Below are 17,642 nucleotides of genomic sequence, written 5' to 3'. Positions count from 1 at the left end.
AGCCAGATCGTAAGGGTGATTAAAGAATATAGGGCGGGATTCTCCATTTCTGAGACTAAGTGTTGATGCCAGCGCAGAATTCGTGGACTTTCACGACAGCAAAGCTGCCACCACGCCTGGACCGATGCCGCTTCTGTTAAGAGACGAGCACGGCGCTGCGAGGAACACAATCCATTCCAATGAAAAACGGTGCAGGATTCGTCGGGTCCGTGATTGACACTCGGGAGGCTGACAAGCTGCAGCCACACAAACACATTACAATCCCCCAACACACTCATCGCAGCCAACAAGGTGGCACTGGTTGTGCTGGGGCGTGCCCATACAGCTGATGGGTAGGCTGGGGTCAGAGGGCACTTAGGGGGGTGCCCTGGGGGGGGGGGACCTATACGACCAGTGGCACTAAGTTCACAGTGCGCTGTCAGTGGCGTGCGCAGCTGCGTGGCTGCCTTGCAAACTGCGGCAATGGTGTCCCGTGCCTGTCCACCCGACACCACATCCCACCTCCTGGCCATCCCCCACTACTCACCCTGGCCCTGGCAGAAGCCCCCGCCAGTGGAACAAATCAACAAACAATGGCAATGTTAGACACTTTCCGTACCCCCTCTTTCTCCCTCAGCAGCCATGACGGCAGTTTCACGATTTTTAGAAGCACAAGTGAACTATGCCGTCGGGAATCCGATCCATCGGAGGCGGAGAATCATGGAGGCCCTGGAGAATATCGGGTCGGGCCCCCTAATGATATGCAAACGGTGTTTACTGTACGTGCGTTCCAGAAAGCATTGACGCCGCTGTTGAGGTGATGGAGAATTGCGATTTGGCGTCAAATCAGGACCCACCGCGATTTTGGCATCGGAACCCATTCTCCGCCCAATCGCGTATCCTGATTCCCGCATTGGCCAATGGAGAATCCTGTACATTGTCTACACTTTTCAGCAGCACGACAACCGTACATAGGGCTAATTCTTTTCACAGTAACTTCATTTGAAGGCTACTTGTGACAATAAGCGATTTTCATTTCATTTCATTTCTACATCTATCCCTAAAATCTCTTTCAGACCTTTAGGGCGTGAGTCCCAAGAAAGGATTAAAACCTACTCTCTGCCACTTGCTGTTACTAGTTCACTTAGTAATACGCTTTATTGGGGGAAGTGGTCAGTCAGGTCAATGGAGGCAAGATGTGTCTCTGAATGAACGGCCTTTGTGGATTAGGAAGTAATTATAGGAACAGAAGTAAGCCATTCAGCCCCTCGAGCCTGTCCCACCATTCAATGAGATCCTGGCTGATCTGTGACCTAACTCCATTACCCTGCCATTGGCCCATATTCCTTAATATCTTTGCTTAACAAAAATCTATCTATCTCAGATTTAAAATTAACTGTTCGAGCTTCAACTGCTGTTTGTGGGAGAGAGTTCCAAACCTCTACCACCCTTTGCAGAAGCTTTAATCAGGATAGAGGTGGAGCTAAGTCTAAAGAGTTGGGGAGAGGTTGTGGGGAAAGAATTCCTTTACTTGTAGTGAGGTGGGACAGTTCACAGTCCATAAATATTGGATGGAGGAAAGACCATATCAACCTCACCCCCTTGATCAGGAAATGGTTGGATTAGAGGCCAAGTCACGGAATGTTTTACAGTCCTGCTCCTCCTGGCTCCACTAAAATGTTTTCACAAAACATCTGGGGCTGTTTCCTGAGTGACCACTACATCCCACCTGGAAATTACAAACAAGGTGCGACAATTAATGCAGGACTCCTTTTTGAAGCCAGTCCGTTGTGTGGAACATTTTCAAAGATGGATAGGTGCATTTAGTAAAAGTTAACTTAGCAACTACAGGATTAGGGTGCTGAGCACAAACTAGACTATCTAATAATCACACCTATCCACACTTATAACACTTAGTCTCTATTTTGAGAACAGAGGAACACTAAAAAAGCATTGAACAGGTAAAGAAGGTGAAAGCTCTTCCACCACCATGTACAATCAGCTTTATCGTGGATTCTACCCAACTCATTCATTCTGATCAATATACTGATTGCAGCTAATTCTTTGATTTGATTCCTGAGAACATGCCCTGCAGGTTTATGGCATCTCTTCCAAGAAGAAAGATAAAACGATGGGCAGATCAAGCTGAACCCAACTAATGCGCACTCCAGTTCTTCTCTTCTGCAAGAAATATAACAAGGTTCTTTCTGCTTCCATGAAAGTCAAACAAAATTAAATGAAATAACTTTCTCCTAACAGTGACTGGGTCTTTTATGATGTCTTTCTAAAGTATGCTGCCAAAATCAGATTAATCCCTGTAATGAAAAGGTGCTTTTAGATTTTGGCTCAATGTGCGATAAGCAAAGAGCAACCTTGATGGATTGAAGACGTTATCTCAAATCGGAACTGCAGCTGTCCGCTGACATGGTCTGTTGGCAGTCTTCGACCCAATGTATAGCTCACCACCCTGTCCCTGAAAGAATACAAACATGATTATAGTACTCCCCCGACATAAATAATAAAGCAGGATGATCACATTTTACTACATCCGTTTGCAACTTGGTCAAAGACTTATTCTGCGGGATTTTCCATTGGCGGGATCCTCCACGTCACCGCCAGTGCACCCACGCCCGCGGGTTTCCCAACGGTGTTGGATGGCCACAATGGAAAACCCCATTGGCCGGCTGGACGAACGGAGAATCCTGCTGCCGATGAGGGCGTGCCGCGCAGGAAATTAGGGCGGGTGGGCCAGAGAATCCCGCAGATTATGTTCAAAGCAAGGAAACTCAGCACAATTGCATAAAATGTGTTGTTTTTGATAAACGTTGGGAAGGTATGCGATGACCAGCAGTTCTAAACAGTACTTAAAGTTCTCTGTCGATTGAGAGGAATCAAATAAGCTGTTCGCCCAAACAATTAAGCAGATGGGCTACATTTTCCACTCAATAGATTTCTTGCCAGTAAAATTGGCAGAAAAATCCCCAGTGTCATCTATTTTTCCTTCTATTACTTGACAGATATGTAAAATGTCCTGTGCGGACTGTGCACTGCGTCAGCCATTTTTCACTTAAATTTGGGACTTGCACCTCTACAGATAGTGCTGCAACCAAAAGGGAAAAATTCAACAGTTGGTGCTTAATGTGGTGAACATTAACTCATAACATATATTTAGAAAATTATTCTTGTATTTCTGTTTACAACTTAAAACAGTTTATTCCCGAATAAAATATATGCGTGACTGCGTGGCAAACGGGTACCTAAAAAAGAATGTTGCTTTCAGTAGGATGAAAAGAACATGTATTCCTCGATCCACAGCAATATCTTCAGTTTTTCGGAAGGAAAAGCTCTTTACCTCCTTACTTTGATTGTACCACTCCTTCGGAATTATTTTAAAAAATCATGGCCGAGCTACACTCAAAGTGTGCAAACATTGGACCTTGAATTTCATGAGGTTATTAAGCAAACTGACTACAGTAACCAAAGCTGAAAGTTAGGAGTAAATACAAAAGTACAATAGTTATAAATATTGCTAAGAAATCAAGACAAATGTGATTTTGTGTCACATGAAATGCAAATTGTGAGCTCTCAACAACAGATAGTTTGTATCAAAACTTGCAGCTCTCGTTACTGTCGAAAGATTAGTCCTCCATAATAAACTGTGCTGGCTTCTTTGAGGTATCTGACAGCATTGTTCCTTTCTCCACAACCCTCCATAAGAGACAAGCTGCTTGATTTCCAGGTAAACTGATCTAATCTAATCGAACTACTAAATTGTATGACTTTATAGCCTATTTGAAGAACAACTCGGCTCCCTAAAGTTTTTTTCAAGCTTTAAGCAAAGCGTTTGCTTCATTCTTTGCATACGCGGTGGGCAAAACTGACCTCCAACTCCAGTAGTGGGCTGGGAGATATGGGGGGGGGGGTTTGGGTGGTGGTGAGTGCTGGAAAATCAGCATGGAAGGCCTGAGGTGGAGTGTTTTACGTTTCCAACTCTCCCCAATTATGTCAAGGGAAGGTTATGGATGGCCTTCTGTGGGGAGAAGGCAGGAGAATGGGGATGAGATAATATCAGTCACGATTGAATGACGGAGCAGACTCGATGGGCCAAGTGGCCTAATTCTGCTCCTATGTCTTATGGTCTTATGGTTATGGTCCTGGAGGCCAATTACAGGCCAAGATGGGCCTGTATACCACTTGGGAAGGTCACCTAGTTAAAGTTGGCTTGGGACGCGGCATGTTGTTGCCCACATAGGGTAGATGCAGGGTAAGGCCACCCCCTCCAAAAAAATCTCCCGCTGTTCTCGACAACAACCGCCCCAACCCCATGCTCTGGTGAACCAACACGATAACACAGTGGTTAGCACTTTGGCTTCACAGCTCCAGGTTCCCAGGTTCGATTCCCGGCTTGGGTCACTGTCTGTGCGGAGTTTGCACGTTCTCTCCGTATCTGCGTGTGTTTCCTCCCGGTGCTCCGGTTTCCTCCCACAGTCCCGAAAGACGTGCTATTAGGTAATTTGGACATTCTGAATTCTCCCTCTGTGTACTCGAACAGGCGCCGGAGTGTAGCGATGAGGGGATTTTCACAGTAACTTCATTGCAGTGTTAATGTAAGCCTACTTGTGACAATAAATATTATTTTTTTTAAATTAGCTGCCCTCTTGGGCCTGCTTCATGCTGGTTGGTCTGGTTAGTGCAGAGTTGGCTGCAGTCCCAATATTGGCCACTAATCCCAGGTGCTGCTGGAACTTAAGATCTGCTGGACTCTGATTGACCTGTTCTTGGAGGCAGGAACTTTGCCCTTAAAGGCACAGAAGCCTGGACGACAGGCAGTTAACTGACTGATATACATTTAATCCCATTGGGGTTTCCAAAAATAGCCAAGCTTTCCAGCCAGTGAACAGTGCAACTGTCGCAGCCATTAAATTCAGCTCAGCGTTTATATATCAATATCATCACTGACCAGACGCATTGGCCACCTACACGTAAGCGAGAGTGTGACGAGGCTATTAGATCGTTGGAGAAGCCAAAATCCAGAACTGCCCGGGTGCCGAACTATTTGCGAACTAACTGGCCCGCCCCGTTGACGAAATCAGGATCTTGCCGTGGCATGGCAAGAAACCAATAATCTCCACTTCAGGCCAATCTCCATAAAATTGATGGGAGTGACCCCCTAGTTAACGGCCTCTCCAGCAAGTGGTCGATTAGTACTCCTTTTTTAAAACGTGAGCTGTTGGAAGGGCTGCTGCGGGGACCCGAGGAGGTGAGAGGCCAATGAACCCGGAGACGCTGGAGTTGCTGTGACGGAAGCTCGGAGTGGGGTGGGTGAGTCCGCACGGGGCCGCCTCAGTCAAGATGGGCCGCCATGGGTGGGGAGGGGATTGCGGAGCAGGGGGATGGCCGCCCATGGCCTTGGCTGGGTGGTGGGAGCTCCCGTGGGTCCACCATGCCACCTCCTGTATCGTCGTGTGTTCCCATTCCTGGGGCAACCCCAGCTCGCCAGCCCCACCACCACCCATAATTCCCACTGACCATGGAGGCCTCTGGCCCGCGGCTGAAGGCTATTTCTAATTGGGAATGGACAATCGTAGTTAAGTGAGCACTTCACACCTCCCAAGTGGATCCCCATGGGCAGGCGTGCCATGTGGCATGTGGGAGTTATTGCCTAGCATCCCATCAGATCGTGATACCTCGGCACTGTGCCTGAACACTGTCAGAGGCAACACCGTGGATGCAGCAGCCAACATCTGAACTGCCAGTGGCTGGGCCCCAGCACAGGGGATATTTCGGTGACCAGAAAATGGGGGTGTGCACTGGGAAGGGGACGAGCACCCAGTGCAGATAACGCTACGTGCAGATATCTGGGGTACAGGGTCTGGGGTCCGATGAGCAGGGGCCCACTCTGTGGCTGGGAGTTCGTGGGCAGGGCGTGTCAGATGGCAGGGGATGTGGGGATGGGGTGGGGGAGGGTGAAATGGGGGAACGCGGGGAGGGGGAGCATTGGGGAGGAGGGAGCAATATAGAAACGAGGGAGGGCTGGCAATGGGGGAATGGTGGGTGCCGGGGTGGGGGAAACTGAAGGTCGTCAGTCTCATGCCCTCGCCTAACTGCTTACAGATATTAAACTCAATGGACGATATCTTGGTTCACGGAAGCTGCCCTCGTGGAGCTGCTGGCAGGTCAGATGGCCAGATGCCAGAGGAGGCAGCAACAGCAGTGTCGACAGAAACCTGAGGCAGCGGCTCATATGCCAGGCCCTGCCCCACACCCTGAGGAACTGGCCGGCCATCAGGCTAGGGAGGGACCGAGAGGGGGAAACCGGCGATGGCCTAAGGTGTACAGGCGGCGCTGGCCTTTCGAGCAGATGACGGACAGCATGTGCCGCAGGAGACTCCGCGTCAACAAGGGGACCATGCAGCACCTGTGCAATGTCCTCGTGGACTTGGCACCACATAGAGGACAAGGATACCCACTCCCGGTGGCCATCAAGGTACTGCAGTCCTGAACTTGTACGCCTCAGGGAGTGTGCACAACATCTACATCCTGGGGCAGTCAGACACCCCCGGTCACTTTGAGGACCACCCCAGAATGGTCGGTTAGCTTTTGGGGGATAAGGGGTACCCACTAAGGACCTGGCTGATGACGCCAATAACGAGGCCGTTGGCTGATGCAGAGACACGATACAACAAGGGCCATCCGGCCAACTGGACAGTCATTGAGTGCTGCATCGGACGCCTCAAGATGCGGTTCCTATGCCTCGAGTACTCTGGTGATGCACTGCAGTACATTCCCCGGAGGGCCGCCCGCTTTGTGGTGTCTGCTGTGTCCTCCACAACCTGGCACAACAGCGGGGCAATGTGCTGGAGATGGACGAGGAGGAACATGTGGCCACTTCTGAGGAGAAGGACGAGGACAAGGAGGTGCCGGACCAGGAGTGGCTGGTGGAAAGCCGGGAAGGACCTGTAGGACCAGCCAGTGGATGGAGCACAGGGGGCAGCGACAAGGGTCCGGCAAGCCCAGAGGGCCAAGGAGGCTCTCGTCCTCACCCGCTTCTCATAAGACGAGGCCTGGTCCATCATTCACCCCCTCCCCACCACTCCCCTTCTCACTCCCTCCACCATCCCTCAACATACCCCCTCCCCTCCCCCCTTATGCCCCAACCCCCTGTCCCGCCCTCACATGGTCTGTGTAACTTCACTCCAGGGTGATGGGGCTGTGTTGGCACTGTCAGCGGGTCACTGTTGATGGCAGGAGGGTGTGTGCATATGATATCCCGCTGAGAGCTGGTGCTACTCAATTTATTCTACAGTCTGACCCCTGCCTGTCTGCTGAGAGCTTGCTCACACCCATCACGTGCATGTGGTGTACTGGGGGTAAGGGGGCGGTGGTTGCTGGAGGGTGGGGGGTAAAAAGGCATCCAGGATCTCCATATCCGGGGAGCTGGGGCATGGGAGTGCTGCTTGGCCCGCATTACAGAAAAAAGTACCAGAGGTATCATATTGATCGAGGTCAATTTAAAGAAACTCTGTACACATTTGTCCCCAACTGCCCTGACCCCCCAATGGTGCACTCCCACTCTCCCACCCCCTTCACCACCACCCCTTCCTCCCCTCAACGCACCCTTATCCCTATACCCCCTACACCCCTACGCCCCAGTGTCCTCTCAGTGATCCTCGACCTGCTTTGCTCTCCTTGCTCTACAGCTGCGTCTAGGTGTGTTCCTGGGATGGACATCAGAGGTGGAGGCAGCCTGCTGCTTACCGTGTCCTTCGTTGCATCTGGCCGGAATCCTCTGGGAGCCCTGGCGTCGTGCCGCCCAGTTCCGGGTGCTGATTCTGATGTGCCGTTTTGCTGGTGGGCACCGTAGGGTGGCTTTGGGTTGGCACCCAGCACTCCCTACTCCTGGTGGTGCCCATAGGCCCTGGGGATCACCTCTGGGCAGATGGGCAGTTGGATCGAGTCCAGGCTGCCCCTGTGTCACCTGGCTCTGCCAGCCCTGGTGGTTCCCCAATGCCTGCAGCACAGTGTCGATGCCCTCGGTGATACTCCTCAGTGACTGGGACATGCTCTGGGGCGCCCGACAATGCCTACCTGCAACTGGGACATGCCCCTTAGTGCCTCATCAAGGTCCACCTGGTACTGGGTCACGTCCGCCAGTGACTGGGACATGCAGTCGAAGCGCTCAGCCACGGTCGTCACCAACGGAGCTAAGCCTAGGTCACCTCTACTCATGCTGCCAAAGTCATGCACCAGGTTTCCCCACAGCAGTCGTCGCCCTAGCAGTGTTGGTCTCGGTGCCATGCATTGTTGCCACCATCTCCTGTACTGGTGGCCTCTGGGGCTCCTCTAATCGGCTACAGACTTTCTGGCATATCGCTGGCATCCCCCTCTGAATCTCTCTACTGAACCCTAGCTTCTGCACCAGCTCCGGGGTCCCGATGTACATCAACAACTGTGTGGGGCTCACCAGATTGTGCCCCAGAAACCTGGCCACCACTGTCCCCCACCGAGGTGTGTGTCTCTGCGCTGGTGGAGAGTGGGGATGAGAGGTGTGCTGAGAATATGGTGGTTTCCCCGTCCGAGATGTTCTCATGGGAGGTGGGGAGGGGGGTGCGGGGGTGTGTGAGGGGACCAACCCTGACAGGCCGACACTGTCAAATGAGGATCCTGTTAGTGGGGGGGGGGGGGTGGGTCTGTCTGTATGGCATTAACAACTCACGTGTGACTGGTCATCTGTGTGTGGGCCTGTGGATTCTCACCTCTCCGCCATACACCAACCTCTGCGTCAGTGACTGATCTGTCCTCTGTCACCCCTGCGATCTCCAGGGCTCGTTCCTCATAGGGGATGAGGGCTCTGATGTCCAGCACCCCACCGCCGCCTGGGCCCTCTGCCATCTGTTGTGGGCCAACATCTCCTGCAGGGACGTAGAGGGGATATTATGAGCCACATGCGTCGTTCACCGCAGAAGTGTCGGGCTCAGAGGTTTGGGTGGGAGATATGGCACATTGCGGGGGGATGGGGAACATGGGGGGATGGGGAATCAGGGGGACATGGGGTGGTTGGGGGTAAGCGGCGGGTGGGGGGTATGTGGGAAATGGGGAGTATGGGGGTGGGGGGGTATGAGGGTGAGGTAGCATGGGCAGCATTGCTGGGCATGGGTGGGCCAGGGCACGGAATGGTGCTGGGCAGAGGCTCTGCCAGGCGCATTCTCGGGAGGGGGGGGGGGGGTTCGGGGGCCCAGTGCTTGCGTGGAGGTTTTTGATCTTCTTACGGCACTGGGTGCTGGTCCTCCTGGTGACGCTACCTGAGCTGACGGCCGCTGTCACTTCCTCCCAGGCCGCACTGGCTGACCCTCCGAGACCCTCGGGGGAATAGGATATCTCCTCTGGCCTCTGCCGTGTCCAACAATCCGCCCAGGTCGGCATCCCCAAATTGTGGAGCTGGTCTCCTTGGTGACATGGCTGCAAGCTGAGTGGGGAATCAGCCAGCAGGATGCCTTCGGGGATGCCGGCCTGGTGTATGTGCAGGAGCAGTTTTAGTGCTGCTCTCCCATTTTGGCGGGGGGCTGACATTTGCGACGTGAAGCCCTTGATGCCTCGTTAAGTGGGCCAATTAACCCTTTATAGTAATGACGGCCTTGCCGGTCCGAACGTCGTGAAGCTCACCACCAGTTCCTGCTTACTATTGCACTTAGAAACCTTTTGGTTAAATTGTGGCCTTTATTAATAAATCATTACATTTTCCCTTCTTCCAAGAACATTTCATTGAACTCAAAATTCACCGAATTGCAGAATTAAACAAGGGAATCATTATTAAATAATCATTTTAGCTTAGATTAAAAGAGAAGCATTTCATCTAAGCGGTGAGAGGTTGCAGAGCTCTGAGGTGCAAGGTAACCTGGGTCTCCTCGTTCATGTATCATAAAAGGCTGGGATACAGGTACAGCTAGTAATTAGGAAAGTGAATACAATATTATTATTTATTGTGTGGGCATTGAATACAAAAGTAGGGAGGTAATGCTTTAGTTATATAGGGCACTAGTGAGACCACATCTGGAGTACTGTAAGGAAGGATGTAAATGCATTGGAAACAGTTCAGAGAAGGTTCACCAGACTAATAACTGGAATGAGTGGGTTGTCTCACCAGGAAAGATAAGGCAGGCTTGGCTTGTAGCCACTGGAGTTTAGAAGAGTAAGAGGCAACTTGGTTGAAACATGTAAGATCCTGAGGGGTATTGAGAGGGTGGGTGTGGAGAGGATGTTTCCTCTTGTGGGAGAATCCACAACTAGGGCGTTACTGCCTAAAAATAAGGGGTCGCCCATTTAAAACAGAGATGAGGAGAAATGCATTCTCTCAGAGGGTCGAGTCTTTGAAACTCTCTTCCTGAAAAGGTGGTGGAAGCAGAGTCTTTAAATATTTTTAAGGCCGAGGTGGATTCACAAGGGGGTGACAGATTATCGGGGAAGGCAGGATGCAGAGTTGAGATTACTATCAGGTTAGCCATGATATTATTCAATGGCGGAGTAGATTCAGTGGGCTGAATGGCCTACTCCTGTTCCTTGTTTGTATGTCCATATTTTGATGTTTTAGGACTGTGCAGAAGTGTTAGTATGGAGGCTAAATGCCAACATGTATTGCAGCTTCTATATATTGCTGCATTGTTGCAAGTGTAATTTACCAAATGGCTTTTGGATTACACCACAAGACCATAAGACATGGGAGCAGAAGTAGGCTATTCGGCCCATTGATTCTGCTCTGCCATTCAATGAGATCATGTCTGATCTGATCTCAACTGCACTTTCCTGCCTTAATCCTCGATTCCCTTACTGATTAAAAACTGTCAATCCCAGCCATGTACACACTTAATGATGCCGCCTGTACAGCTCTCTGCGGTAAAGAATTCTACAGATTCACTAACCTCTGGGAGAAGGAATTCCTCCTCATCACTGTCTTAAATTACTGACCCCTTACTCTGAGATTATGCCCTATGGTCTTATACTGTCCCATATGAGTAAACAACTTCTCAGCATCTACCCTGTCAAGCCCCCTGAGAATCCTCAATAAGGTCACCTCTCATTCTTCTAAACTCCAATGAGTACAGGCCTAGCCTACTCAAGCTTTCCTCATAAGAAAATCCCTCCATACCCAGATCAACCCAGTGAAACTTCTCTGGATTTCCTCCGGTGCCAGTATACCATTCCTTAGATAAGGGGACCAAAATTGTTAACTGTATTCATGAGGCGCGATTCGCCAAAAAAGTGTGGTAGCGAACGGGAATTGCCGCGAGCTTCCTGGCGCTTGGCCCAGTGAGGTTAGCAACGCAATTCAATGTTAATTGATCCACTGATTGGCCTCAAGGGCTTCTCGCTGTAAACGATGGCTCACCAGCTGGTTCGCCGGGATTGCGCTCGTCCCCCCCCCCCCCCCCCCCCCCCCCCCCCGGGCCCGGCTAACAAGGTCGAGCAGCACTTAAGTTGCACTTGCTCAGCCAACCCCAGCCAGCTTGCAACAATGGCGCCGAGGAGACCAAAGATTCAGGGACGCTGACCTGGGGAGGCTCCTGGATGTGGTGGAGGCCAGGAGGGATGTCCTATTCCCTCGAGGGTCCCAGAGGGTGAGCCAGAAGGCTGCCAGTGCTGCCTGGGACAAGGTGGCGGCAGATGTCAGCGTGGGGAGTGTGACCAGCAAGCCTGGTCTTCAGTGCCGGAAAAAGGACAACACCCTACACCGGGCAGCATGAGTGAGTAGACACCAAAGTCCCCCAACTGCCCCCACCCCCCAATTGGAGCATCAACCTCCCCAAAACCCCAGGCGACCCCCAACCCTTCCTCCACCCCCAGAGTCATTGAAGGCCACGGGATAAGGTAAGCAGCTGGCAGCCTCCACCTCAGATGTGCATCCTGGGGACACACCTTGATTTAGTGGTAGAACCTGGAGGGCAAAGCACATAGAGGGCCATTGAGGACATCAACGAGAGGGGGGTACGGGGTTGGGGGGGGAAGTTAGGGGGTGAGGGAGATGTGAAGAGGGGGGGGGTGACACCATCGGGAGAGTGGGGACCTGTATTGAACATTAAACACCCTCGTGCGCAACCTGTATGATGCCTCTGTGACTTTCTTCCGCAATGCATCACCGCATGCAGGTGATGGGTGTGATCAAGCACTCAGCAGACAGGCAGGAGTTAGACTATGGCATAGATTGAAGAGCACTGGCGCTCGGCTCTCTGCGGGTTATCAGCATCCTCCTGCCCTCGACAGTGATTTGTTGACATTGCCAACACAGTCCCAGCACCCTGGATTGATGTAACACATACCCTGGGAGGGTGGCAAATGGGGGTGGGTAAGATTGCATTGATGGACCAGGCCACGTGCTTGGTGAAGCGGGCTTGTATGAGGGCCTCCCTGATCCTACGGGCTTGCCGGACCCTCACCGCTGCCGCCTGTCCTGCAGCCTCCGGCTGGTCTTCTGGTTTCTCCCTGGGATCGTCCTCCAGCCCCTGCTGATCCGGTGCCACCTCATCATCCTCGTCCTCCTCTTCATCCTCCTCCTCATTGCCCCGCTGCTGTGCGAGGTTGTGGAGGACACAGCAGATCACCACAAATAGGGTGACCCTCCGGGAGGTGTACTGGACAGCACCACAGGAGCGGTCGAGACATCAGAACCGCGTCTTGGGGGGTCCGATGCACCGCTCAATGACAGCCCGGGTGGCCACATGGGCCTCATTGTACCGGGTCTCTGCTTCGGTCACCGGCCTCAGTACTTGCGTCATTAGCCAGGTCCTCAGCAGGTACTCCTTATCCCCCAAGAGCCAGCCGCCCATCCTGGGGTGCTCCTCAAAGAGGGTGGGGATGATTGATTGTCCCAGGACGTAGCTGTCATGGATAATCCCCAGTAAGCATGCACACACGTGCATTATCTTCATCTGGTGGTCGCACACGAGCTGTATGTTCAGGGAGTGGAGCCCCTTTCTGTTAACATATGGTTTCCCAGATGGCTCGGTGAGCGCAGGACCACTAGCGTGGCATCTATTACCCCCTGAACCTGGGGCACCATGGCAATGGCAGAGAAGTTTGCTGCCTGGGTATCTTGCTGAACATGGTCAATGTCAAAGACGATGTAGTCTTCTGCCCGCGCATACAAGGACTTTGTGACTTGCCGGATACACCTGTGGGATGTGGCCTGTCAGGTACCACACAGATCCCTGTTCAAGCTCTGGAATGATCCTGAGGTATAAAAGCTCAGGGCTGCGGTGACCTGGATGGCCACCAGGAGCAGGTGTCCTCCTCCTCCACGTGATGCCAAGTCCGCGAGGACATGGCACAGGTGTTGCACCGTCTTCCTGTTGAGGCGGAGCCTCCTGCGGCACATGCTGTCTGTCATTTGTTTGAATGACCAGTGGCGCCTGTACATCTGGGTCGGCATGGGACTCCCCCTCTGGGTCCCCCCCTGGCCTGATGGGCGGGCGGGTCTTCAGGGTGTGGGGCGGGGTCCAGCACATGGGCCACTGCCTCGAGCATCTGCAGACGCTGCTGCCGCCTTCTCCGGCGCCAAGCCGCATCGTGTATCCCACATCACTGGGGCAATGTTTCTGCGTCAAACATCCCTGCCACAGGTTCAATATCTGTCAGGCATTGGGAGAGGGTGTTAGACTGACAAATAGCGGTGGCTCCCACCCTGGGACCCTCCATTCCCCCACTGATCCTCCCCTCCCCCCAACCCGGAATGCCCTGCCCACGCATACCAGGGTCTGATTGGGATGCTAGGCAATGATTCTCACATGCTACATGGCCCTGTCCAACCACAGGAATGCACTTGGATTGTGTGAAGCGCTCACTTAACCACGATTGCTAAATACCTATCAGCAATAGCCGTCAGCCGTGCAGCCAGAGGCCTTAGCAGTCAGTTGGGGTATGGGTGGTCGACGGGGAAGACAGGCAGAGACAAGGGTTGCCTCCGGAATGGATATACACGATAAAAGGGTTGGCATGGTGGTGCCGTGAGCATTTGCCCCTGGTTGCCCTCTCCAGTGTCTCACGCCCACCCTCCCATGGTGGCCCACACCTGCAGAGGATCCCCCACCACCAGTCGATGATCCCCCACCCCCCACTGAGCAGAGGGGCAGCATGCCCACTGTCCCCAGGCTCATTCTCTGTGAGCAAAGATGGCTACGCACCTCCTCAGCTCCCCACAGATGCCCTTCTGCCAGGTTCACGTTTTTGAAAAAGAGTACTAATTGGCACCAGTGTGACTACTTGCTGGGGAGGCTGCTGAATGACGGCAGGCCGTTAGGTAATAATATTAATCTTTATTATTGTCACAATGAAGTTACTGTGAAAAGCCCCTAGTAACCACATTCCGGTGCCTGCTCAGGTACACCATGGAAGAATTCAGAACGACCAATTCACCTAACAGCATGTCTTTTGGGACTTGTGGGAGGAAACCGGAGCACACAGAGGAAACCCACGCAAACATAGGGAGAACGTGCAGACTCCTCATAGACAGTGACCCAAGCGGGAATCGAACCCGGGTCCTTGGTGCTGTGAAGCATCAGCGCTAACCACTGTACTACCGTGGGATGGCTCTCATTAACTGCATAGTAATAGGACTTAAGTGGTGATAATTGGTTTCTCCCCACGTTACGGCGCGATCCCGATTTTGCGTATGGGAGCGGGTCGGTTGTATCGCAAACTATTTGGCGCCTACCGCGGTTCTCGTTTTTGGCCTCTCCCGCTTTTCCCAGCCTCATTTCGCTTGAGCTAGAGCGTAACGAGGCCGGAAGATCATGCCCTAGGTATGGTCTAACTAGTATAGTTTTATCAGGACTTTATTATTTTATACTCCATTCCCTTTGAAATAAAGACCAGCATTCAATTTTCCTTCCCTATTTACCTGCTGAACTTGAATGTAGCTCTTTGTGATTTATGCATGAGGAGCCCCGAAATCCCTCTGTGCTGCAGTCTTTCTCCTTTAAATAATATTCCGCTCCTTTCTTCTTCTTACTAAAGTGCATTACTACACATTTTCCCACATAATGTTCCCCCTGTCACATTTTTGCCCTCTCACCTACCTAACCTGTCTATATCCCTCTGCAGATTCTTTGTGTCACCCTAACCACTCACTTTCCCACCTATTTTTGTGTCATCCACAAACTTTTGCTTTGGTTTCTCCATTCTGGTTTATTTTTCCCAACTTTAGCTCTAGTTTGTTGTGTTTTATTAGTCTCAGGTTAAGTCTGTTCTTCCAGTGTTTTAGTTTCTTCAATTCACTCTTCTTCCACTGGCTTCATCCTTTCTATGTTTTAATAAGGTCAACTTAGTTTGTTGTTAGTTATTAACCACGTGCTGTTGTAACTTAAGACATTAGCACCTTACTTTTATCCAAAACAATTGCTACCATTCTTCTCAGGTAAATGCACTCTCACTGCATTTCCCAGAAGCATCATTTTTCAAAGGATCACATCCTTGATCGTAGTACTTTGCTTAGCTACTGACATTTGGATCAGTTGCAATGAGTTGTAAGTTGTGGGATTGAGTCTCACACAAAGACCTCAGTGTATAATAATATGGACTGACACTTCAGTGTAGTACTGATTGATTGCTACATTGACAGAGATGAGGGGCGCAATTCTCCCATCGGGAGACTAAGTCCCGACGCCGGAGTGAAAACCGGAGTGTTTCACTCCGACGTCGGAGGCCGTTCCCAGACCCCTATTCTCCCGCCCCCAGGGGGCTAGGAGCGGCGCCGCGTCATTTACGCGCGCTGGCCTTGGCGCCGCGTAAAAGCGGCAGCGCGTAAATGACGTCACCCGCGCATGCGCCGGTTGGCCGGCACCTACCCGCACATGCGCGATTGCCATCCTCCCCGCGGCCGCCCCGCAAGAAGATGTCGGATGGATCTTGCGGGGCAGCAGAGGAAAGGAGGTCCTCCTTCAGAGAGGCTGGCCCGCCGATCGGTGGGCACCGATCGCGGGCCAGACCCCTTTTCAGTCTCCCCCCTCCCCCAGTGCTGGAACCCCCCTAACCCCCCCCCCCCACAAGCCGCGCCCCCCCCCAGCATTCCCGCGCTGTTCCCGCCGGCAGCGACCAGGTGTGGATGGCGCCGGCGGGGACCTGTCGTGTTGGGCAGGCCGCTCGGCCCATCCGGGCCGGAGAATCGCCGCTCGCCCATTACCAACGGCAAGCGGCGATTCTCCCAGCGGCCAGCCGTGATTCGCGCCGCGCCGGTTTGGGGGGGGGGGGAGAATTGCGTGCGGGAGTCGGGACAGCGTGGCGGGACTCGCGCGGCGCCTGGGCGATTCTCCCACCCGGCGTGGGGGGGGGGGGGGGGGGGAGAATTCCGCCCCCGATTTTACTAAATTTAATCTGATGGGACTTTGCAATTTGGCTGCTGTGTTTCCTTCAGGAAAACAGATTGTTTCAGAAATAATTAATTGGTATTGAAATACTTTGAGGAAATGAAAGTCATTACATCAATCCTTTCCTTTGTTTATTAGAGCAGTTGTGAAACACATATACATGATCCTTGATTAATACAGTACAGAAGTGGGGAGTGTAGTTTGTTCTCTATGGTCCATCAACGCTCAAGATATTACAACTACCTAGCTCTTCGGAGCACTTGGTTTTTATTCTATCTCTGACCACTAGATGGCTGTATAAAACTTCTACAACATCACTGCACGACTTGTATGTTACTGCACTCATAAGTGATTGAAGCTGAATGTAGTCCGTAAGGCCCCAAAACATTGAACTGTCCCATTTATTTTCATGAAAGAGAGAAATGGGTAATTTATTGTGAGCTGAGTGTAGTCGATATCACTTCATCAACTCTTTTTCCTAAGTATTGGCCAACAGCACCCTATTCTAATCCTGTAGTATCTTGAGAACCTTTGCCTGTGCATCCAAAGGCAGTATGGGTAGAGGCGGATGTGAAACCCACTCCTGCCCATGATTGCATTGTTAACACAATATTACACTCAGTGGCCAAATATGGCCTGCCCAGCATGTAATGGATCTGCTGGTTGGGCCTACGCTGAACAGGGATGGGAACGCTTTGGGCACCAGGCCAATGAGGACCCGTTGGTGGTGGGAGGGTTCAAATCCTGAAGAGTCAGCTCCCTGAAGAGTGACAGAAGTTGTGGGGAGGCTGACGAGCTGTGTGGAACCATCATTATAACAACATTCCTATTGTTCAGCAAAGGCATCATGGGATGTAGGTGGGCAAATCGGACTAAGTGCCCCCCATTTCACCCATGAATGCCTGGCTGGCCTGGGTCAGGTGGTCAGTACCAGGAGGCACATTCCTGGGACAGCAAGTGAAGGTGCCCATCTGACAATGAAGGCCTGGTCAAAGGTTACGATGTTGTGCACCGTCCCTGGTTTCAGTGCCACAAAAGATTCGATGATCTTCTGCAGGCCAAGATAAGTGCAGAGATAGCATGGACAGGGGCATTTTATCCTGCCTTGGGTGAGGAAATACAAAAAAGGCGATTAGGGACCAATCATTTTGCCTGAGCGGCCAGCTGAAAATCTCACAGGCAGCGTTAAATTGCTGCCTATTTGCTTGCTAATGGTCTTAATTGGCCCTTTAATTGTCAGTGGCTGTGCATCCGATTAGTGCACATGCCTGCTGACCTCATAATCGCACATGTGCACGATGATGTCGGGAA

At 51.9% G+C, this 17,642-nt stretch overlaps 1 protein-coding gene across 4 annotated transcripts in view; it reads right to left on the bottom strand.

The window, feature by feature from the left end:
* Window positions 1-17,642, bottom strand: part of LOC140425013 (E3 ubiquitin-protein ligase HECW1-like) — an 856,744-nt gene that overhangs the window by 416,548 nt on the left and 422,554 nt on the right. For all 4 annotated transcript variants that reach the window (XM_072508780.1, XM_072508779.1, XM_072508783.1 and 1 more), the window contains one exon: window positions 2,352-2,452. In XM_072508780.1, the coding sequence (XP_072364881.1) occupies window positions 2,352-2,452 (101 nt within the window). The remainder of the gene's footprint in view (window positions 1-2,351; window positions 2,453-17,642) is intronic.

The sequence above is a fragment of the Scyliorhinus torazame genome, chromosome 6, assembly GCF_047496885.1.
Source record: "Scyliorhinus torazame isolate Kashiwa2021f chromosome 6, sScyTor2.1, whole genome shotgun sequence".
In the NCBI taxonomy this organism is placed as follows: Eukaryota; Metazoa; Chordata; class Chondrichthyes; order Carcharhiniformes; family Scyliorhinidae; genus Scyliorhinus; species Scyliorhinus torazame.
This window is presented reverse-complemented; position numbering and strand designations above follow the sequence as displayed.